The sequence below is a fragment of the Haplochromis burtoni genome, unplaced genomic scaffold, assembly GCF_018398535.1.
Source record: "Haplochromis burtoni strain Fernald_Lab_line unplaced genomic scaffold, NCSU_Asbu1 Contig_38, whole genome shotgun sequence".
Classification (NCBI taxonomy): Eukaryota; Metazoa; Chordata; class Actinopteri; order Cichliformes; family Cichlidae; genus Haplochromis; species Haplochromis burtoni.
In genome coordinates, this window is record NW_024582399.1 from 1,194,297 (window position 1) to 1,217,100 (window position 22,804).

At 42.2% G+C, this 22,804-nt stretch overlaps 1 protein-coding gene across 1 annotated transcript; it reads right to left on the minus strand.

Moving 5' to 3' along the window:
- Nucleotides 1–13: 13 nt before the first annotated feature.
- On the minus strand, nucleotides 14–21,924 carry mrps9 (mitochondrial ribosomal protein S9). Its single transcript, XM_005920158.3, has 11 exons — nucleotides 21,800–21,924; nucleotides 21,293–21,478; nucleotides 14,588–14,650; nucleotides 13,241–13,271; nucleotides 13,074–13,153; nucleotides 6,449–6,534; nucleotides 6,283–6,358; nucleotides 6,029–6,197; nucleotides 2,992–3,100; nucleotides 2,088–2,257; nucleotides 14–400 (listed from the first exon to the last, which is right to left on the minus strand). The coding sequence occupies exons 1-11, from the start codon at nucleotides 21,884–21,886 to the stop codon at nucleotides 309–311; spliced, it is 1,149 nt and encodes a 382-aa protein (XP_005920220.1). The 5' UTR covers nucleotides 21,887–21,924; the 3' UTR covers nucleotides 14–308.
- Nucleotides 21,925–22,804: the final 880 nt, after the last annotated feature.

The window sequence follows — 22,804 nt, forward strand, 5'->3', positions numbered from 1 at the left end:
AAAAAAAACAAGCCAAAATATCACAACCTTTATTTATATTTTATAGAAAACCTTTAATTTATTAATTGATGTACAGATAAACAGTCCAAACTATGAATTTCTTATAACATGTCTCCATCTGGTGGCTGAAGGAGCTCCCTGCAGCAGGTGCATCATGAAAACCATGTGAGAAAGCATAGCACTTGGCACCAAGAGCTTAAAGAGGACAGAGTGGCATCGCCTCTGGAGAGAAAATAAAGCAGTTTCACTGATGTCAGAAGTCAGTTTGAATGTTTCATATCCAAGCTCAGGTGGAACTGATCCGCCCCTCAGCGCTTCTTCCAGGTGAATTTCCGTCGTGCTCCCTCCTGTCCAGGCTTCTTCCTCTCCCTCACTCTTGGGTCGGGGGTCAGCAGACCAGCTGTGGAAAAAAAAAATGAAAAGAACGAAATATAACTGAACACAGGCGCAGATGAGTAAATTTTTATGTATCTATTAGTTCATTAGTACATGCATGTCATAACACAAGTAGTCCTTATGAGACTGGAGAGTGACATAAATATTTATGGTAGGGAAGATCACGGTAACATTTAAGTAACAAAAAACACAGCAGCAAACAACCAGCTGTCACGGAGCTTTGTGGTCTCAGGAAAACCAGAGGTGATAAAAACTACACAATAAATTCAAGACTAAATAACTTTACTTTATTATAGTTGGCTAATAAAAAAGGTTAGCTGAGAAAAAAAAAGAAAAGAAAAAAGAAAGAAAACTCTGGAGAAAATACTGTGCTTTGTTCTGTTCTCCGTCAACATGATCCTACACTGCTTCAATAATGAGGTCCGACTCATGACTGATAGTGTTCCACTGTATGTTTTTCTATACAACTCTGATTTTACTGCACTACCAGTGTGTTTGGGATCATTGTCATGCTGAAAAATGTTATCAGATGCTTCCTTGCATGATAGATTCAAAATCTGATGGCACTTTTCTGCGTTATTGTCAAATTACTTAATGTTAGCAGATTAGACACGTGACCCTCCGGTTCCTGGTGACAACGAGCCGGCTAAACAACAACAGCTGATTATAAGCTAACATTATGCTAGTTAATGTTAGGCTCGTGCCTCCTGAAAATCCCAAGTTCCTTGTGACAAACTCTCATACAGTATGAAAATTTATTAACTAAGTGTCTGAATGCAGCAATTCAGTGAAACTTTATTCTCAGTGAAACTAGCATCAGCTAACAGAGGCTAACAACGGCAAAATACAGCTGTGCTTAGTAACAGGAAATTTTCTAGAGTTGCTTTGCTGTCTGAGAACTCTTGCTACAGATGAACGGTGACTTGAGTGACTTGGGGTAACCATCTCTGTTTTTTATTGCTAAGTGTTGATATTATTCAAATATGTTCATTTACAGTTTACAAAATGTGTTTGTTTGTTTTCCCTTTTTACACAAACAGCAGTAGAAACATGCCGAACGGGTGTGGCCTTTATGGGGTACAGTCTAAATTTAATATTGTTGATCTCTCCTTGCTGACTAAAACATGGCAGCTGCCATAGCTAAGGCGGTGCACTTAATTGGGAGGGGTAAAGCCTAGGTTATCCTCAGGTTTGCAAACAGACTGCTGCAGACACGACGGCCAAGCAGTCATTCCTGTTATGCTGCTTTAAAGTCAGTGTGTAATGTAAATTCTCTATGGAGAAGTCTACACGGTAACAAAAACCAAACAGGACCTTTGCACTAACCATCCGACGACAAACTTTACGTGACTGGGACCCAAGTAGACCCCCAGACTTCCCGAATCCATGCTTAGGAAAACAGAACCCAGTAAAGGTAATATGTAATCTACTGACAGAGAGAACATGCTTTTCAGATACGGTCTATTTAGGCTTTACATGTCTTGTCCAGTTCTTCAAATATTTTAAGGACACACTGCAAACCACGCTTAGATATGTCCATCCAACCAAAGATTTTTAAAACCAGCTGCACAAGCTGGTGAATGAGCACTCTTTTAATCCCAAGTTGTAAAAGTATATCAGTGGTAGTAGTTTTCAGACAGGATGCTGCCGTAGGAGATACAAACAAAACAAAACAAAGCAAAACTACCCACCTTGTCTCATCGCCTCCCCATCTCCCTCAGACAGGAAGCTGAGCAGCGCACGGGAAATGGCGAGTCTCAGGGCCCCCGCCTGGCTCGACCTGCCGCCACCGCTCACCTTACACTCCAAGTTGAAGCGGCCCAGCACGCCCATGAACTGCAACGGGAACATCAGCTGCTCTCTGAGAGGTATTTTTAAAAAAAAAAAAAAAAAAGAAGAAGAAGAGAAAATGACCAAGAGATAATAAGGTGAAAGAATGAAATGTGGCTGAATGGGCAGACCAGGAGTGTGCACTATTTAACAGATAGCGGTATCAACGGCGGAGGCTTAGCTAATTTAATGTCTGGTTGGGTGACTTTTCAGACAAGCGTAGAGGATCCCGGCGCTGTGAAATGCCTTCTTTTACAATCTCACCACCACATATAACAGAGTAACTTCTGACTCAGCAGGAAGAGGATAAGAGTGTGTGTGTGTGTGTGTGTGAGAAAAAGAAAGTGTCTGTGTTCTGGATGGCGTCTTAGGCTGAATGGCCCATAGCTGCTGACAAAGTCAATTGTCACCTCTCTGCTCCAATTACAGCCCCGTCCTCACACTGCGTGACAACACCAGCTCTGGACATTCTCTCTCACACTCACTCACACACACACACACACACACACACACACAATCACTCAACTGTGTAATTAACTTACTACAAGGAGATAAATAAAAAACGAGGCGATGCTGTGAAGAGTGAAAAAGCTGCTTTTTAATTTTTTTTTTTTTTTTGGAGAGGTAGGGGTGGAGGGTGGAGAGTAAAACCCATCGCGTCTTGCATTTTAAGGAAAACGGTATCTGTGAATGAAGCAGTGCAGAAGCTGTGAGGTGGAAAGGCTTATTTGCTCAGAGTGGAAACCTTCGTGCTGCTCTCCTCACCTGTCCTGCAGCACGGGGAAGTATTGGAGGTAGTCCTGGCCGTTGACGGTAATGTGTCCTGAGCCGCAGTCCCGCAGGATCACTGATGAGTCTGATGTCTTCCTCCGACCTGAGAATGACAATGAAACACAGTCTGATTTTTTACTTCAGACACGAGTGTCATGTTTGCAAGTTTACTACAAAGGTTACCTTTTTTAACCTTCCAAATCATCCCAGAAATGACTGGGAATGGAGGAAGTTACCTGGTCTCGCATGTAGCAAGAAAACAAAACACTTTGTTTAGGCGAGGGAGGCATGAAGCATGATAATTCAGCAGAAATTACCCTCATTGATGGGCTCAATCAGACATTAGAAGGAATTGATACCCAGGAGGTGTCAGACTGATGATTATTTGATGTAGACACTTACAGTGGTCTCTCTCCTGACCTGCTCCGTACATACTGATGATGTTTTGAACCAAACAATTCCATCAGACCCATTTTCACTGATTTCTAGTCCAATTCTTGTGTAATATGGGATGCCTCAGCCCTTTCTCCCTGTTTCCCTTCCTTAAGAATGGCAGTAGATGATGAGCTGAAGGTCCAGATGCATCTCTCAAGTTCTGTGTCAGGTCTTTGCTGGATTATTTTCTGATTCTTAATACTCACCAGCTCGACATGATACATTACTTTCCCTGGAATAGCCTCCCACTGTCGTTCTCTAAACCTAAAAGAGAACTATGGATTTGATCAACTGGTCTCTGAATGCTATTGACACCCTTTTCTCAACGAGAAATCTGGGCTCGAGAGAACCTGAGTGCCCTGGAGTGACTTTCCCTGCCGGATACACGATGGACGGGTGGCAGAACTGGAGGATCATGTGCCTGGCAGGACTGTCGATCGAGGACGCTGAAGATATCTATCTATTCGGAACCATGATAACAGGGTTCATGCTGATCGGAGTTGGCTTAGCCCTGGTTTATCGGAGAAATAAGAGAGCGGAACCGGCTGTTCAAACCCCCCCAAGGCTGCCCGCTGGAATCAAAATGGAACGAGGCGCAACCTCTCACAATGAACGTAATATGGTCAACACCTTGGAGACGCTTGCAGCTGCTGTGAAGGCTCAAAACAACACCATTGAGCGTATGGGGGGATAACATCAGAGAGAGGCCTGCTCAAAATGAGACCCTTGAGCGACAGTTGGAAAACATCGCGGAACGGATCACTGCAGTTGTGAGGTCTCAGAATCAAAAGAATGATAACACCATGGAACAGAAGTTTGATACCATCATGGGGAGGCTCGCGACTCTCCAACGGGAGATCGAGAGGCCAGTGTCGGAGTGTTAAAGAGCAGCCTGAAAAATTCTCCTGGGCTGCTTGCATGAAAATTAACAAAATCAACATGAACATTGCGGACCCCCATAACGCGCCAGCTGCAGGCCCAAGGCTGGAGCCGAACAATCACTCCCTGATAACGACTGTGTTCTTCCCATCCCATGCAAGGACACCTGGATTGGCTGGAGGACTGTTTACTTAGCCTGATAGGCCGAAGGACACTGTCTCAGCTGAACTATGGACACGCACACACATACACTTACACTGATAAGCACTCACTCATCCCCCCTCCCTTTCCAACGCCTTCGATGCTTGTTCCTGCGAGGGAACACGGCGGGTCTGTGTGCCGCGCTGGAATGATAGCGCTGTGCAGGGTGGCTGCTGTGTTTCTTCGGATTACTCCTCACCCCCCACCCACCCCTGTGGCTTGTCATGTCTTCACAATGTTGTGCTGTGGACATTTATGTGCTTTTTTGTGCAAAGGAGTTTTTTGTTTCCTGTTCTCATGCTGTCCTACCATGGAAGCACAGCATGAGTAGGGGTCTCTTTTTTCCTCTTGTACTTTCCCCACTGTAGTGTACATTTCAATGTTTTTTCTCTGATTCTACCAATCTCCGACCTGTATCCCCATGTAATGTTTGTGCTATATGTGTAAGGTCGGGGGGGTCCCATTTCACTGCAGGGCAACCTGCATGTGACGAATAAAGCTTTGATGTGACGAATAAAGCTTTGATGTGACGAATAAAGCTTTGATTGATTGACATTTCATCTACTAATAGTTTTTTAGACCAGAAACTTCTTTTGTCCTCCAATTGTTCAGTGTCCTCGATTTTTTTAAGAACACCCTGCACACCATGCTGAGATATGCCAAGTTTTTAGCTAACAGCTGTTTGAGAATCCCCTTTTTGGTGCAATGATACTATTTAATCTTAAACTGTGTTATCTTTGGAATTTTTCAGAGATTAAACAAAAGAAAGGGGTACAAATTGTGTGTTTTTGTGACAGGCTGCTAATAAAAAAAGTGCCTAAAGATACAATTTAACAACACTGGTTCATCCCTTTAGCTAGAGCTTTTTTTCATTTTTGAATGAATCTTCAGAGAGCCTGGAGAACTAATGCTTAAGAGCACTTAAAAAAACACTAGTCTGGCTCTTTGAAAGCAAAATATAAAGAACTGAGGAGGGGCTCAAGACCTTTGCTCAGCACAATAAAATCATGCTGGTTTTTTTTTTGTTTTTTTTTAAATTTCCCCCAAATACTCTGAATTCCACAAAAACTGTGCAATGAAATTATTTGCATTTGTTTTTAAGCCTGGCTAAATCTGCTCACACTGTCACATTATCAGAGTTTTAGCCAAGACAGAAATACCAAAAACTGAATCTCCACACACTGCCACAGATTAACGTGTTTACATCTTGCTACAAAAACAGTTTTGGTCTTGCTAATTTATCCATTTGTGATGGCTGTGCCTGGTCAACTGGCTCCACTATGACAAGAAAACAACAGGTGGTGAGGGTGGCCATTATTTCTATACAGAATATGCATGCTGACCTCTAGTACACATGTACAGATCCAAAAAAGCCACATTAAAAGGGACATACCAGGGTGAAATCAACCAAACGTGCCTTAAACTGAGAGGTTCCTTTTCTGTGTTAAACTGTTTTTTTGGTCGATTTTCAAAACTTCTGAGACTTCTGAGAAACACATCGCTGTTGTGAACCTACCCTCCGCGGTGCTGAAGGCCACACCATTTTCATCCTTCTCCAGCAGTGGCACCAATTGCTTCAAGGACTGAGCCTCCAGCAGCCGACGGTATCGCTGAACGAACTCCTCCTCCGTGCTGCTGTACGGCATGCCAAGCATGTGCTCCATTAGCTTGATAAAACGGTCGTACTGAAGACAAATGCACAAAAATGCAAATCAAACTCTTGGACACAAAAGAGGTGCAAAATAGGACGACAAAAAGCATAAAACCTACATCATGAGTAGAGATGGTCTCCACTAGTAACAGTTCCAGCTCCTCCTTTGTCAGCCACCGGCTTGGGCCGAGAGAGCTAATGGAAACAGGAAGAGATGCAAACTAAAAAAACAAATTGCCAAAACAGCTTTAAAGACTTTTGATTGTGGACTCTTCCTCCTCTTACATCAGCTGAGAATCCTGGGAGAAAAGTCCTTTGGCCCTCAGACGGTCTTGGTGCTTCTCGATTTTCAGGATTTTGCCATAAAGATCCTAAAACAATAAAAGCTTTCCTCAGTCTTATAGAAAAATCTTACTGAACACAAATCAGGGTTGAAAACGGGATTTTAAGGGGAACATCTTTCTCCATTGCCCATCCTGGCCCTCCACAGTCAGATTTAAGCCCTACATCAACACTGACATGGGGCCTAAAAATCCAACCAAAGCTCTTGAGAACGAGGAAACGTTCAGCCGTATTCTAACCAGAAGAGGAGAAAGTTTTCATTCCATTTCTATTTTACCCATTTCATAGACTGAACAACTAATGAGTGATGGAAATGGAGTGATCTGCCCAAAAGCCCTTTCTTCTGTTTAGGAAGTAACTTTCATTCCCAGGAAGTCTTTTCCCCTCCTTCAGGCAGCTGTTTTTCTTCCTTCTGTTAAAGTCTAAAGCGCCAAAAGGATTATGAAAATAACCACAGCACTTGTCTGACTCTCTTCTCTGTGGCCACAGAGGAACGGTTAAACCTTGCTGATTGGCTACATCCGCACAGCACCTTCTGGCAGGGCAGCGCAGGGGTGTATGAGGGTTGATTTGTGCTTTAGAAAGAAATCATTGTGGCATGATCATAAAGCACTGATTCACTGCTCTTTATTTTGCTAACAGCTTTTACACCTACATCGCCCGCTGCTGATTTTTGGCACAATCTTGCTCATTTAACTCATTGAAAGCATGAAAGTCAAAGTCTGAATGTTCTGTGTACAGTTACTGATCATTTCTGCACAATAAAAGATGGATGAGGTACAGATTTCTTTGTCAACATCTTGTTTAATTAAACCTAAACGTCACAAGTGACGCCCTGAAGCTTCATCCTTCTTTTTGACTCTATGCTTATGAAATAAACCTCATGCTCTACTAAATAAGTCTTCAAACAAGAGACTGAGACCATAGATTTATCAGTAAAGAGTTTACTGAGGACATAATTGGAGGCTCATTTTCACATGGATTTCTACACAGACTACTTCCTGTGACCAGAGTTGCAAGTTTAAGACACCTCAGCGTCAAACTGAATCATTGTTAAGTGACTTTAGACATGTGCCAGATGGGCTGGTCTGAGTATTTCAGAAACTGCTGATCTGTTAGGATTGTCCCACACAACCTTCTCCAGGGTTTACAAAAAAATAGTTTGAAAAAGAGAAAATGTCCTGGTGACATCAGAGGTCAGCTGAAAATGATGGTTTCCATGTGATAGGAAGGCAACAGTAACTCAAGAAACTACTCGTTACAACCAATGTGTGCAGAAGAGCATCTCAACAGCAGCAGAAGACCACACAGGACCACGCCTGTCAGCTAACAACAGGAAACTGAGGCTATAATTCACACAGGCTCACCAAAACTGGACAATAGACGTTTTGCAGATTTGAATCAGGATTTCTTCTGCAAGTTTCAGTTGGTAGGGTCAGAATTTGGTACAAACAACATGAAAGCATGGATCCATCCTGCCTTATATCAATAGTTCAGGTTGCTGCTGGTGTAATGGTTTGGAGGATATTTTCTTTATACACCTCTCTGCATTTAATCATTAGTCATTATTAATCTCTTCCACAGTGTGTCTCTTGTCCTGTCTTACTCTCGTCACCCCTACTGGTCGCAGCAGATGGCCGCGTCTCCCCAAGCCTGGTTCTGCTGGAAGTTTCTCTTCTGTTAGGAGTTTTTCCTTCCCACAGTCGCCAGGTTCTTGCTCATATTGGGGCCATTTAATTGTTGGGTTTTTCCTCTCCAAAGAAGCTGTAACTAATGAATTGACCAGTGAGCGTAGAGTTAAAGACCCAGATGGTTCAAGACTTTAGTGTAAAAGATGCTAATTTCTTTGCAGCCTTGTTGAGAAACTGAAAATAAAGAACTTCATATCAGCCTTTAGTGGAAAAAAACCTAAAAAATAATGAGAATAAAAGTAGATTACACCTAAACACTTTTAAAGGATAAAAACTCTTTTCTATTTTTCTACTAATTTTCTATTAGTTTTCTTTACAGTTTAATTTCAGTCAGTTTGTAATGTCATGATGCATTTGCTCATGTATTGTGTAGTAAAATTGACCTCAGCAACTGTGCTGCACAACTGAAGCAGAGCTGGAAGGAGCAAAAAAAATCTGGAGTTAAATACCCGACACTAGAGTTTCGCTGAGCGGCGGATCAATGCCGCGCTGGGGGTAACCTGGGGAGAATGTGTCATGGCGACGGACACAGACAGAAAGGCAGACAGACGGTAGAGTAAGATCGGGGGAAGAGAAGGAGGAGAGGGTGGGCATGCTGGTCACGTCCCTGAGGCAGTCCCCACCCCCACCCCACCTTAGCCACACAGCGCCTGGGTGAGAACTCATTTCCCCGTCAATTATTCACCAGATGTTTGTTTAATTCCTTCTTGATAGAGTGTGCCTAATCCGCTGCCACTCTGACCAGCGACAGAGGGGTACGGGAGGAGGAGAGAAAAAGAAAATCAAGCAAACATCAAGGAAAAACCAATTTTCTTTACAAAAAGAAAAAAAAAATACAGTAATAGAAAAATCAGAAAAAAGAAGGCGAGAGGAGAAGGCAGCTTGAGTTACATGTGTGCAAACACTGGCTCCTACAATGGCGAGGAATAATTCGCATGGATTGGCGGGATGAAAGGAGGTGGCGGCGGAGTAGTGGGGCAGTATCTGGATACATTTAAGTCGAGGCTGTTACAGAGACAGACAGTCAATAAAGGCTCTTCAAATGCACGTTCAGAGCTCCGGCTACGTGAGAACGAGGCATTAACTACCAGCATTTATTCGGTCTTCGTGTGGAAAAGGAAGGCGAGTTCTCGGGCCTCCCTGGAGTTGTGGCCATAAAGGGTTCAGCGGAGCAGCGAGCAGGTTAATGTGCCACGCCGGCTGAGAGGAGAGCAGCCGAGCACGAAGGCTGCTTCTTTACACGCCACTGCCCCCTCCTGGCAACGCTCCCGGGGCTTGTGAGACAGCGAGAAGATGGGTAAAGGGCAAAGGATGGGAAGGACGGGAAAGACAGACATGTCTGACATACCTATTTAAACCCACAGCAGGGGGTGCAGATTACAGCTGCAGGGCAAAACGATGTGTGTGTGTGTGTGGGGACAAATATTCACATATCATCCCCCTCTTCTCTCTCTCCTTCTCTGTGTTGCAGATACAATCAGACAGAAGAACAAGCGTGAACGGTGTGCCTGCTCATCTGCCCCACTCATCCTCCTCTTCATCGCCCAGCCCCGCTTCCCTCCAAATCCCCGAGGAGGAGGTCTTCCCCGTAGCGGGACAAAGCCTGACAACCAGACACCTTTGATGGGACTCGAATCCTGGACATAAAAAAAATAAAACTACACCGTTTATTCCAATCAAAAGAGTTTTAAAATTCTGTTGTGTTTGTATCTTTGTCTCAAACGGCTGTTTTGCTATTACACAGGCCAAACACATCATTTGATCTATTTTTAATACAAATGATCTCGGCACTGCAGGACAAAAATGCCCTGAAATTATTTTTCTTAGTGGAGTCTGGATATACTGCTGATGTGCGTTTACTTTCTGTTGTAGTAGTTTTTAAAATTTTCCCTCTTTTGTGGTCTCAACACCAGTGTACGGTTCATCTTCACTTTTAGAGGCTTGAAATGTTTGTATATTTCATTTCTGGAGTCACCGTGTTCACATGATTTTCAGAAAACTTGACCTCTGACCTTGACTTCAAATTTAAATATTGGTCTGACTATTGGTGACCACTGATATTCGAACTCTCTGAGATTTGTAGTAGATGAACCTAAGACAGGAAGACAGGTCCTGTTTGGTATGTTTAGTAAGCACCCAGAGAGCAGGTCTGGGTGCTTAGGCTAAGCCGATCCCAAAGCCACCCTCAAACATCACATGTACACAGACACAGACAGAAGAGGATGAGGGGAATGAGAATCAGTATGTATGTAAGTGCTAATTGGTGCCCCCTGAAAGCCTGAACTGAGCAGTTTCTGTCATATTTCAGGCCTGCTCAAAGAACAAAATGCCCGGGTGCATCAGAAGTTAGTGAGGGTGGTGTCTGCTTACGGAGTACGGAGCTACCCTTGGAAAAACTCAACCTATTCCAATGGTGTGAAAACCAAATCTTTATTGAGATATAATGAGGTGTCAAAACTCCTCATTAAGGGTGCAGGGAGGTCACCAAATGTTGTGTTTACGGGGGAAAGAGTTACGATTAAGGATCTGAAAGCCAGCACTGGGGTGCCAAGATTGGAGCCTCGACTACCTTCTGTTTACACGGACAGACTGACTGAACAACACAATGTTAAAGGTCAGTGAGCCAGCCTGTGACTGTGTATGTGCTTATTTAAAGAAAAGTTGCTAAAATGATATAAAAAGTTGCAAAACCCAGTGACAAATTTGTTAAGTTTGCAACAACGAGGCAAACTAACGCACAATGTCAAGTTGAAGAGGTGAGATGATAAACATCTCCACATGAAGAAAATAGAGTCTGTAATTAGCTTAAACAATAAACCTCTGCAGGTGGGCTTGTGTCTGATTATATAACTGCGACATCAGGTAAGGAAATCACCCCAGACTTGAATTAAAGATAATGGCTGTCTGTGCTGTGATTTCAGCTGTATTTAAATGTAAAATAATCACCGAGGGGGAAAGTTAGATGCAACAAAAGCTCTAGTACTTTTATTCTGTCACACGGTGCACAGCCTCGGTATGAGCGCTATGAGAGCAGCAGAAGCAGGAATGTCCATGTTCTTAGCAAGTCCCATTCCTGATAACTAAGACTGGAGGAAAATGACATGTGATGCTCACTGCTTAGATTAAAAGCTGAAGATTTACAAAACTATTATCGAAACGCCAATATTGACCAATGAATACCTACACAACAGACGGATATTCAGGTACAACACCCCCCCCCCCCAAAAAAAACAAAACAACCAAACCCAAAACTGTCACAGTGTTGTGAATTCCTTTGTGCTAAAAGTCTTCACAAGTCTTCAAGAGCCCTAACAAAAATAAAATCCTCCATTAGTTTTGTTTGCTGAGATTTGGGGGCTGGGTGATTAGGTATTCCACAGGGATCCATTCTTGGACCTCTTATTTATTCTTTACACAATATTATCTCTGTCATACGCAATGTCTTATGCAGAAGACACCATTTCATATGCCACCGTCTCTTCCCTTGATCTGACCATTGCAAATCTGCAGTTGGCTTCTGATAAATTTTAGAAATCTGCTATTGCACATAAACTTGTTTTAAACAGTGACAAAACTAAATGCGTGATATTAACAAGATTTACAAGGTCACCTAAAAGTATCCGGGAACTACCCTTCATATTCAAATGCTTTATACTCATAAAATCCAAATGGTTGACTGATATAAATCCTCGGGCTGGATGATTTTAAAAAATCATTTAAAAAAAAAAATCATCCAGAAAAGTTTTTTCTGTGTTCATTTTGAAAACATATCTCAGTCTATGTCAAAAAGCAAAACATTAAGGACGGTCAAGAGTGTACAAAACCAACAGGTAATGATGCAACCCTCACCGTGAAGAAATGTTTGCCAATCAAAAGCCCACAAACAATAACAGAGCGCACAATTTTTTGAAAATCTGCACCCTGGCCAGAGTTTTTCCAAAGCTCAATTTTCAGTGATCCAAAATGCCATTTATGTGTGGACGTAGACTGGGAAGCTACATCCAGATTTTCAGTTTTAACGCGCTGGTTTCTGTTCCACACAAAAGAAAAACTAACCAATCAAGTCATAAATAACAGTTTGCGAATAACATGACGTGGCATCTGGTGTAGTGTAACAGCTTTACTTCCTTGGTGGAAGAAGTTGTCTGATGGCAGCTGAAGCAGGGAAATAAATATAATATATATACTATAAATACTTAAGTTCATAGCATTTTCCAACAACTACATCAGCTGACAAGAACTGCATTAGTGACATGCAGCCTATATTACAAAAACAACCTTTTGCTGCAGTTTGAAAACCAGCTAAAAAAATTACATTCATGCAGGGCTATAAAAAATATCTTCAGCTACAAGAAGAACAGGAAGTCGTGCAGCAGATTGTGGGTTAGTCCTGACCTCAGACTGTAAGTACAGAAACAGACTCAAGGATATGCCATAAAAACATAAATAAAAACTACTGTTGGTACTATGTTTTGTAAATTCATGGTACACAGATAAACCTTCGGTATGACAGATGAAAGATGACCTCAAAAGGTTCAACATGAATCCAAACAGGTGAAAATAAGCCTCCATCTCTGCAGCAGGTTCCCCCCTGAGATTCGCATGTTAAGCTGGACTACCTCTGACCTCCTGCTCGCCTCACCTCCCCCTATTCTCCCACCTCTTCCCTCACACCGCTGCGTGGAAAAGAGGATCTGACTTCGCTGCTCCTCCAGGGAACGGCACCGTCTTCTTTCAACTCACTCTGTCTGAATAGGATATGACCCGAGGGTGCGGGAAGCAGGGAGGGAGCAGGTGAGGAAGAGCTGGGGATTTGAGGGGGATGAAGGTTTAACTGACAGCGCTGCTCGCTGCTCCAGCTGTACTGCCGTACTCACATGCATGAGGGAGTAGTAGGACTGCTTGCCAGTGTAAAACAGGAAGTGAAAGGGCCGCCCGTCTGCTCCCCACTGGACAGCTTTATGGAGAGGAAAGTGAATCAGCTCTGGAAACCCTCAGTTAAAAAAAATGAATAAAAAATGCATTCAGGAGCAGATTTACATACCTCTTTGCTTGGGAAAGATTTCATCAGGATGCTGGAAATAAAAACAGATTTGTTTCAGTAAAAAAAAAAACCCAAATAAATAAAATCAAACAACTGGTGATGTGTAGAGCTTTAAAAGCCACCACTCCTGAGCTCTACTCAGGAACCATCTTTTGCTTCTGTTTACCCCTCAAACTCACTGATGTACCAGACAAGTACCTGTGCTCGTGATGTTTATATTTATACTGGTGACCACAGTGAACGAGACAATTTACCAACCTACCTGAGGTCAAACTGAAAAGATCAAGGACATTTCATCATAAAAGCACCAGAACTGATGCGTTCCATCAAACTGCTGCTTGTGTTTCCACTGTAGACCCACCAACATTAGAGAAATTACTCAGCACTAAGCTTCTTTTGTTTGTTTTTTACATCCCTTTCAATCTTTAAAAAAAGGACAAAAAAAAAAACAGGTAAATTGAACAGACCATCTCTAAACTAAATTTGTTTCATTTGTTCTTTTCTATTTTAATATTTCAACTACCTATTTCCTTTAAGAAAAGGGCAAAAAAAAAATTGGGACAATATGAAACAACAGTGCTGGTGTCTACAAAAACTGGTTTTGAAGAAAGTGGAGCCCTGTCCCAGTTCAGATTTTATTTTTGTTTTTCTTTTTATTGTGCCCACCATGGAACGTGTCCTCCTGAGAAGTTCTTGTCCAATATCATAGATGGTAAAGAAAATCAGACGTATCTGTGTCCACTGGTTGATCATCTACATCGTCGTCCTCCACAGAAACTGGCTCATCCATATTAATGTTTTGTGTCCAGATATGATGAACCACAGCGTGGCTTATTGTAAATCTGCTTATTTTTGCATGCTACAAACTGGAGATGTGTATTGTGAAAGCTAGCAACTAAACTGAGTTGGTCTGCACATGCCTTACATGTCTGTACCTTTTCATGTGGACGTTTAGATTGGAGCAGTGGGGATAAAGGGGGCTGTTTGTTCAGGGAAGGAGACAAACAGGTAAAGAGGGAAACCCCTAACTTCTCTCTGACAGTGTTAGTGACCTCACAGTGTGTTTATGATTTCAGTTTTGGCACTGTTTTATAGTCTCATATTATAAATGGGTTGAAACCGACCCAAACAACACAAAGATGAGAATTTTCACCAGAGCATTTTTATCATTTTGTAAAATTCAATTTTTGTCTTTCGTTTTGTTTAAACAGAGATTCCTGACAATGTGAAAAAGCCTTGAAGCAATAGCCTAATTTAAAAGATGTTGCCACGACAGGTTAATGGAAGTAAATAGGGGAAAAAAGAGAAACGCTTAACCAACAAGTAAATTAAACCGTGCAGTCTTACCTTCATGAGCGGCCGAGCTGTCTTCTCAAACAGGCCGGAGGGAAAAAGGTACGTGATGCTTCTCTGTGGGCGAAAGACAGAGAAACAAACAAACAAATACATAAATAAATAAATAAAAGGAGATGGCAGTTTGAGAGATGATGGCACATTATGACAACGCTGACATGTCCACACAACAGAGGTCACACCAACAAAGTGACAGAGTAAGAGGCGCAAGCTGCTTGCGGGTTCAAGGAAAGGCGAGCAAGGTGTGTGTGTGTGTGCGCGTGTGTGTGCGCGTGTGTGTGCGCGTGTGTGTGTGTGTGTGTGTGTGCGTGTAGTTAGAGGAGAAAACAAGCATGAAAAGGCACAAGTTTAGGCTTTGTTGACAGCGAACAGAGGACACTGTGGATGTCTAACAGTTCACTCCGAGTTCATCCTCTGCTGTGTGTGTTATTAGCAGGGCTACAGATGGCATTGGAAATGTGTGTGTGAGGGAAGAAAGGCCCCTCATCAAGACAGCCTGCTCATCTCTCTCCCTCTTCATCCCACCATCTCTGCACTCTTCCTCCTGTCCTGCTCTCTCTGTCGGTTCAATTAGCGAGGCAGCAGGTGCTGCGGGGAGAGAGCAGGTTGCTGCCTTTAAGGTTGTCAAAACGACGGAAAAGTAGGAAGAAAAAAGGGGGCCGGTCGAGGGAAATGTCTGCGCTAAAGCTGTGAGAGGCAGGAAGAGGAAGACAAGTGAGGAGAAGTTAAAGGGTAGGAAAAAAAATAAAAGGAGGAGGAAAAGGGAAAGACGAGGAACAGATGAAGACGCACCTGTGCGTCCCCAGAGAGTTGACAGAGATGTGGAAGAGCTCCCCGAGGGGGGAAAGACGGAGTGACAGAGGGGAAAAGACGACTTAGCAGAGCCACAGCGCACAAAGATATTTTTTTTTACTTCATGGTGAAATAGGAAGCTGCAACAGGACAGACAGTAGTGGAGGAAAAGATCAAAGACGAAGATGAACAGAGTTATTTTAAACCTACAAAACCACGAGTGAAGATTCAAAACTTCACAAATTCACTGCACGATTCAATATCTGTGAGATTTTTTAACATTTTGTAATATTTCGAGTATTGCAATAATATATACCGTATTTCACGACCATAAGGCGCACTGTCAATGAACGGTCTGTTTTCATACACAATGCGCACCGGATTACAAGGCGCATTAAGTGAAACAAAACAGTCAGATAAGTCAAACTTTAGTCAACCTTTTCTTCTTGCTTCCTCCACCTCTGTGCCATTGATTCACCAATGCTGAATTCTCTCACAGCTGCTCTATTCCCATGTTGTTGCAGTATATTAATGACTAACCTCATATTGTGGATGGATTATCTCAGTTGTTCTCCTGACTGAAGTTTGGTCTGTTTACAGCATCCTGCCATGCGATTGCATTTGGGGAGGTCTCCCGTTGACTTTTATTGAGTGGAAAAAGGTTAGCATTCGTCCTCCAGCTTCACTGTGTTTATATTATGCTAACGTAGCTGTGTCGCTAGCGATGGCGTAGCACATCATTATATACCAGCTAGCCCAACTTCAGCAACCCTAAAAAAGTCACTGCTGTTCAGTTTTCTGTTTTCATTTATGTTGGAAGTGATAGCAGAGCTGTAAGTTTGAATTCTTTCAGATATCTCTCAGTCAGAACATGCTATATCATGTTTAGGTAGAAGCTAGCGAGCTAACTTCCTGCTAACTTCTAACTCTGTTGAATTTCATAAATTCTGTTTTCATGGATGTTAAACTTAACTGTTACACCTGGTAAAGCAGCAACGGGACCTGAAGAGGACGGTTTTTTGACCCAGATTACTCTGCCAGGCTCCTGACTACAATAGCCATAATGCTCCAACAATCCATCAAGCAGTGCGGCTTCATAGCTTACCAAAGTCGTACTAAAACATTTCTGACTGATTTTTGAGCGCTGTGTACCACATAAAATCAGTTCGAGGTCAGCAAGCACAACCAGAATTCATACTTAAGGCACACCGGATTATAAAGGGCACTGTCGATTTTGAGAAAATTAAAGGATTTTAAGTGCGCCTTATAGTGCGGAAAGTAAGGTACTGCAAATAATGTTCTCAAAGTTAGACTTTGCCAGTATCTGTTCATCCAATAAGATAAAGTTGTCTCACTTCAGTTATTGAGATTGTCAAACAATTCAACACTCGCTGAAACCTGCCGTAAAAGTTGCCATAACAGCCGACTTGACAACTGAATGGAGTCAAGTTGTCCGTTACATGAAACCAGTTTCTAATAATACAGCAATTAATTGTGATAAAAAATACAAAGACAGAAATTCATATTTAACTATTATATTTGCACTCAGCAGCCTTCCAGTTCTGGGAGGGTCCTATGCTGGATTCCCCCCAATGCAGCCAGTTTAATATAGGTTTACTCGACTAACACTATCGCAGCTGCATGAGATGCCACAAATGTACTCAAATGTATAATTTTTTCAAAAATCAGTTTAGCTAAATAAGACAAATTTTTTCAAGTTTCAGCTTCTAAAGACTAAAGACCAGAGACTGTATATAAAAGATGGAATCCTACTGCCTATGGTAGACCTTTTCCCTTTATTTTTTCAAATACAGTTCGTACAATAGCAGATAATCTCTAACTGGTACATTCTTTAATTTTTGTTTTTCAGTTCTTACCGGTAACAGCTTGTAGGTACACTACTGCCGCCTTTTGGTTGTAGCAGTGTGTTACATCTTAGCAGAAACCAGTTAAAAACAAGCAAACTATGAGCTTCAAGATCATAAATAGCTGCATGGACAATTTATATATAATTTAATGACTGAATATTCAAAAATTGTGATCATCGCTAACAAGAACGCGACCAAAACTAAAGCACAAACTTCTTGAATGGTTTTTTGAATGGCAGTTAAGCTTTATCTGTATTCATATGTATGAGTTATACAGTTGCTATGAAGGGAGAAGCTAGCCTATTTGGAAATTTTAACATGATGTGGGGACTGACTCACTATCGGAAGCAGCCTCGTAGCCATTAGAGGAACTGCAGTTAGTGACACTTTTTTCAGCCTCCTTATTACCTCTAAAATCAGAAATCATCTTTTATTCGTCTTTGTTTAACCTGATAATGTTCTAAGCACTTTATAAACAGTTCCCTGAAAAAGGTTTCATTTATTTATGATTAATCTATTAAATATTGTCTAACTGTTTCAGTGCTCGTTTACTTGCAAGTAAATTTGGCTCAAAAAGTCACCCGAGTCCCAGAACAAAGAAAAAAACCCAAATAAATAAAAAAATCAGAGATTTTTTGGGCCTTTCTGGGTCTGCGCTCTGTATTAATTCCTCCTCCTGGCTGCAAACATCCTTTTGATTTTCCCCGGGTCTTTATCACCGTCACACCTGAAGAGTCTGGACTCCAAACTGGAGCGCAGGGATTTCTCAGGTGCCCCACTATGCACCTCTGCAGTCCTCCCAAATTTTCCTCTTTCCCTCCACGCATCCAAGTCCAGGCTGCTGGCCGTCGCTTCGGCTTTCACAGCCTGGCGCAAACAGCTCACTTCATTATTTGTGAGGGGCACTGGGGACCGGACGAGGGACGGGTGGGAAATCGAGCTAAATGGTTAGAGTAGTGAGGGCTAATGTATTGCCAAAAAAAAGAAAAATCACAAACAAGCTTTGGGTGCATTTAAGGGCGTTGCTAATAGCAATGATGCAGTGGATTAGACAGACGCGGCCACACCTGCCTGCTGCACGTGGAGCCAAACGACGCTAATGATGCTGACAAAGAGTGGAGGCTTTAAACGCATCAAACTTCTGCCTGTAATGCCAGATAGGATGGTGTGAGGGGGAACGACATACCAAAGATGGCCTACGGTGGATTCAAAGCCACCATGCTACAGTAGGAATCTACACTGCCGCACAAACTCAGCATTTCAGAGATTTACAGCTCACTGTTCACTGCTAAAGACTCCAAAATTTATTGTTTTTAATTTACAGAAATGTTCCTAAAAAGGAAATTCAAACAAACAGGAGTCAACCACAGTTTGTTTGGGACTTTTTTTAGTGGCGTATTAATCCACATTTAGTGGCTTTCTGAGCATTTGACTGAGATGTGATAGAAATATGTCATCTGCTCAGTGGATCTGGAGGTTTTAATGTCTAGAGAGGTGGGAAAAAATAAACAGACTCCACAATTTAATATAGTGAACGTCAGCAAATGCCATACGTACAGTCCCTTAAACTCAATCGCTTCATTAGCTAGGATCACATATCCAAATGGGATTAGACACTTTTTAGTGAAAGAAAATGTCAGATGGACGGTAAGCAAAGATCTGGGTCTAAGACTGCAGTTTGCCCAAAACGAGATGGCATTACGCTCATTTAAAACTGGGTGTAAAAAGGTTAAAAGACTGGCTGTTGAAGATGGCAGCAGGAAACACAGAGCACGAGGAGACATCAGCAGGTGTGTAGTTCAGCAGTAAGTGTGGCTGCAGGGTGGTTGTTGTAATCTTAAATGTGAGGATTAGCCTTTTGTCTAGGGTAGGGCTGCCACGATTAGTCGACTAGTCACGACTACGTTGACTATCAAAATCGGAGACAACTAATTTAATAGTTGACGCGTCGTTTGAAGTAGGGCTGGGCTATATCATACCGTTCACGGTAATACCGGTGTAATTTTGGGCAACGATAGGAAAATGAAATATTGCGATAGAATATGGGTAAAACGCGCATGCGCAGTGCCTATGTTTACATACACACATGGCGGCGACGCAGAATGAGAAGAGCGAAAGCGGATCGTGAAATGAAAATGATGAACCAGAATTGGTTTGTAAAAATGCTGCAACTTCACTGGTGTGGAACTGGTTTAGCTTTCGTCCGTCAGATACACAACAAAGCACTATTTTTGATAGCGCATGCTAGCGGGCCGTCGTTATTACCGTGTTGTTTGGAAAATACGGCACACTTAAAATCAATCCTTTGATTTTTCTGAAAATCGACAGTGCCCCTTATAATCCCGTGTGCCTTATGTATGAATTCTGGTTGTGTTTACCGACCTCGAAACGATTTTATGTCGTACACGGCGCTTGAAAATCTGTCAAATGTTTCAGTACGACTTTGCTAAGCTACAAAACCGCACCGCTTGATGGATTGTCGGAGAATTACGGCTATCGCAGGCAGGCGCCTAATATTACCGTATTGTGTGTGTATAACCTCTTTTTAAATTTTGTGGATATTATACATAGTTATGCTGAGGATATGTCGGCCAGTTTCCACTGGAAATGCCTTTTGGTTAAACTGTCAGCAAGGAATTTGCACCGTTACATTTTTATATAACTTTAATGCACATAAAAAAACAGCTGCTTGTTTAAGTGAAAATACATTGACGGGGTTTTTTGCACTAATGAAGTTGTGGAGTTGTGAAGTATTTTGTCTAGTGTCAATTATATCGTCAGTTATATCGTTATCGCAAATTTTCAAATGTATATCGTGATAAATATTTTTGGTTATATCGCCCTGCTCTAGTTTGAAGCTTTGTAAGAAAGATGCAGGAATAAGTAGTAGGATTTAATTGTGTAATAACGGACTGAAACAGAAGATGGCAGCACTGTATGTACAAGGATGCCAGCTGCCGTTAAACCCCAAAGACGAAGAAGCAGTGTCCGGTATTGTAACTGTGTCCAAATTCAGGGCCGCATCCTCCTGAGGCCGCATTTGTAGGCCGATTACGTCCAAATTCGAAGACTCCTCCAAATGCAGCCGAAAAATGCGCCCTCAGTTTCCAACAATAGCGGCAGCTAGCTAGTTTTAATATTACTCTTATTATTCTTTCTGGGTCACAAAATAAACGTTTAACATAGTTTCAGGCAAGAATGTAACTGTGTAAACTTCAAATATCTGCTCAGTTTATCAAGACACCACATATTTTCAAAAGCGCTCCGACGTTTTCAGAGACGTCTGTTACCCACTAGCTCGATAGCTAGCCGGGGTTCAACGCTCACTAGAGCTGCGAAAAACACCGGACTCCCAGCAAATTGTTTTCAAACCCACCGCCGTCTTTCACTACTCAGGTTAAACATGATATATAAGTCACTTAGATAACTTAAAAATGTTATTGTTTGATTTTTTTCAGTTTTTTGTTTTGTTCCTGAGTGAATCGGTTTGGCTGAGATGAAAGTTATAGTTTTTACACAGCTGAATAAACGTCAAGCAGACAACTGATCATCAGAAGTGTGAGATGGTCGAGAATATACTCCGGTGTCCTGTTATATTTTAGATAGCAAGGAGCAGACGGCTGAGTTTATTAAACTCCACCGAGACAATCTGCAAATTTCTATAAAAGCTTAATAAACTATCATCTGCTCTTTATTTTTAGTTAGCACATACCTTAAACACTTCAAGCTTTAAGCTAATGATAGTTATATAAGAGCAGACATGCTGATGCAATAAGCTGTACGTTTTACGTCCAATGGATGCATGATCTGACTAGTCGACTATCAAAATAATTGTTTGTGGCAGCCCTAGTCTAGGGTCACCTGCCCAAATCCCCAACTATGTCATGTACAGTTCAAAGCTTAAAATAGTGCAAAAGAAATCACATGAAAACCTCGCCGTTCTCGTCTTTTTATCCTTTATTTCCCACATAAAGCATCCTGCCTATGTGTGATGCTTTAGAAGCTGCTGCCAAATTCTTTCTAATTAAAGCAAACTTACATCGATGTCCTCCTGGGTGAAGTTCTCGGGATCTTCTCCCATCATGTTGGCCAGGTGGCGTTTCCCGATTTCGTACTCCTCCACCTGCTTTTGGATGTACTCCACGGTGAACTTCTCCGGTCCAGCGGCCGCCAGGTTCTTCCTGCACAGGGCAGAGCTCACACATACCTGCCTGCTCAGCAGCACCTGGGGACGGGGGGAAAAGAGCCATTATTGTCAGACAAATATCCAGGGCAGCTCGATAACACAGCCGAATTACAGTTAAGAGCTCAGTAAACTGACATAAAGCACCTCAACGACTGTGGCACATTCATGAAACTACAGACGTGGTGACAGGTTCTTAATTTAAATATCCGTCAGCGGAGATTTGGCTAACAAACCCTGCTAGAAGCCGCTAACTCAAGGACGAGGCTGTTTCGTCCTTTATTTAAACATATTCGCGTGCGTTAAAGGTGAAATAACGCGTTAAAATGTCACACGCTACGTTAATTCTACCTGTTGGCTTACCTGCGTGGCGACTGTGTTTATACTCGAGCTGCATGTCATACATTTCCCCAGAAACGAGCCCACGGTCCGCACACAGGACGCCGCCATCTTTGCTGACAGCGGTGACGTCCGAGGCGGAAGTTGTCTACGTCAGAAACACGTGCGGTAATCGTAAAAATAAAATAAAATAAACTCTGTCCGCTTAATAAAACATCAACAACAACGTTATTAGAAGTGTAAATTCTAAAATCAGGAGTTTGTTTTAGTTTCTTTGCAGCCCTTTTCTGTTTAAAACAATGTCCTGATTTATGTATGTAGATGGATGTTGCTGGTGTCTTTACAGTTTACAATTTTAGAATTACCCCTGAAAATATGGCATAATATACATCCCACCAAGAATTAGATGCTGATAGTATGAGTGAGGCATAAGTAATTTTAGCAAAGGGAATAAAGTGTAGACCTCAAAACTGTGTCAAACAAATAAGAAATTTAGGTCAGTAGTTTGTATTTCAGGCTGTAAAATTGACATTATTTGAAGATGATTATCAGCTGTTTGTGTATATATGTATAAAAAGGGTGGTCTTTATTCTTCAAGCTCGGGTCCTCTACCAGAGGCCTGGGAGCTTGAGGGTCCTGTGCTTTATCTTTGCCGTTCCTAAGACTGCGCTCTTCTGGACAGAGATCTCGGATGTTGTTCCTGGGATCTGCTGGAGCCACTCACCCAGTTTTGAGGTCACTGCACTGAGTGCTTCGATTACCCCTGGGACCACTGTAACTTCACCCTCAACATCTTCTCGAGCTTTTCTCTGAGCCCTTGTTTTTGTCCAGCTTCTCGTGTTCCTTCTTCCTGATGTTGCTGTCACTCGGTATAGCTACTATCTATCACTGTGGCTGTCTTCCTCTGCTGCTCCACCACTACTATGTCTGGTTAGTTAGCCATTATCAGTTTGTCTGTCTGTATCTGGAAGACCAGTAGGATCTTAGCATGGTAATTCTTCACCACCCTGAGGGGGCATATCACATTTT

Coding starts and splice junctions, on each gene's coding strand:
- mrps9 (XM_005920158.3), bottom strand. CDS start 21,886: ATGGCGGCGTCCTGTGTGCGGACCGTGGGCTCGTTTCTGGGGAAATGT. Junction 6,198..6,282: donor AGACCATCTCTACTCATGAT/GTAGGTTTTATG, acceptor ATTTGTCTTCAG/TACGACCGTTTTATCAAGCT. Junction 3,101..6,028: donor GGCCTTCAGCACCGCGGAGG/GTAGGTTCACAA, acceptor TGTCATTCTCAG/GTCGGAGGAAGACATCAGAC.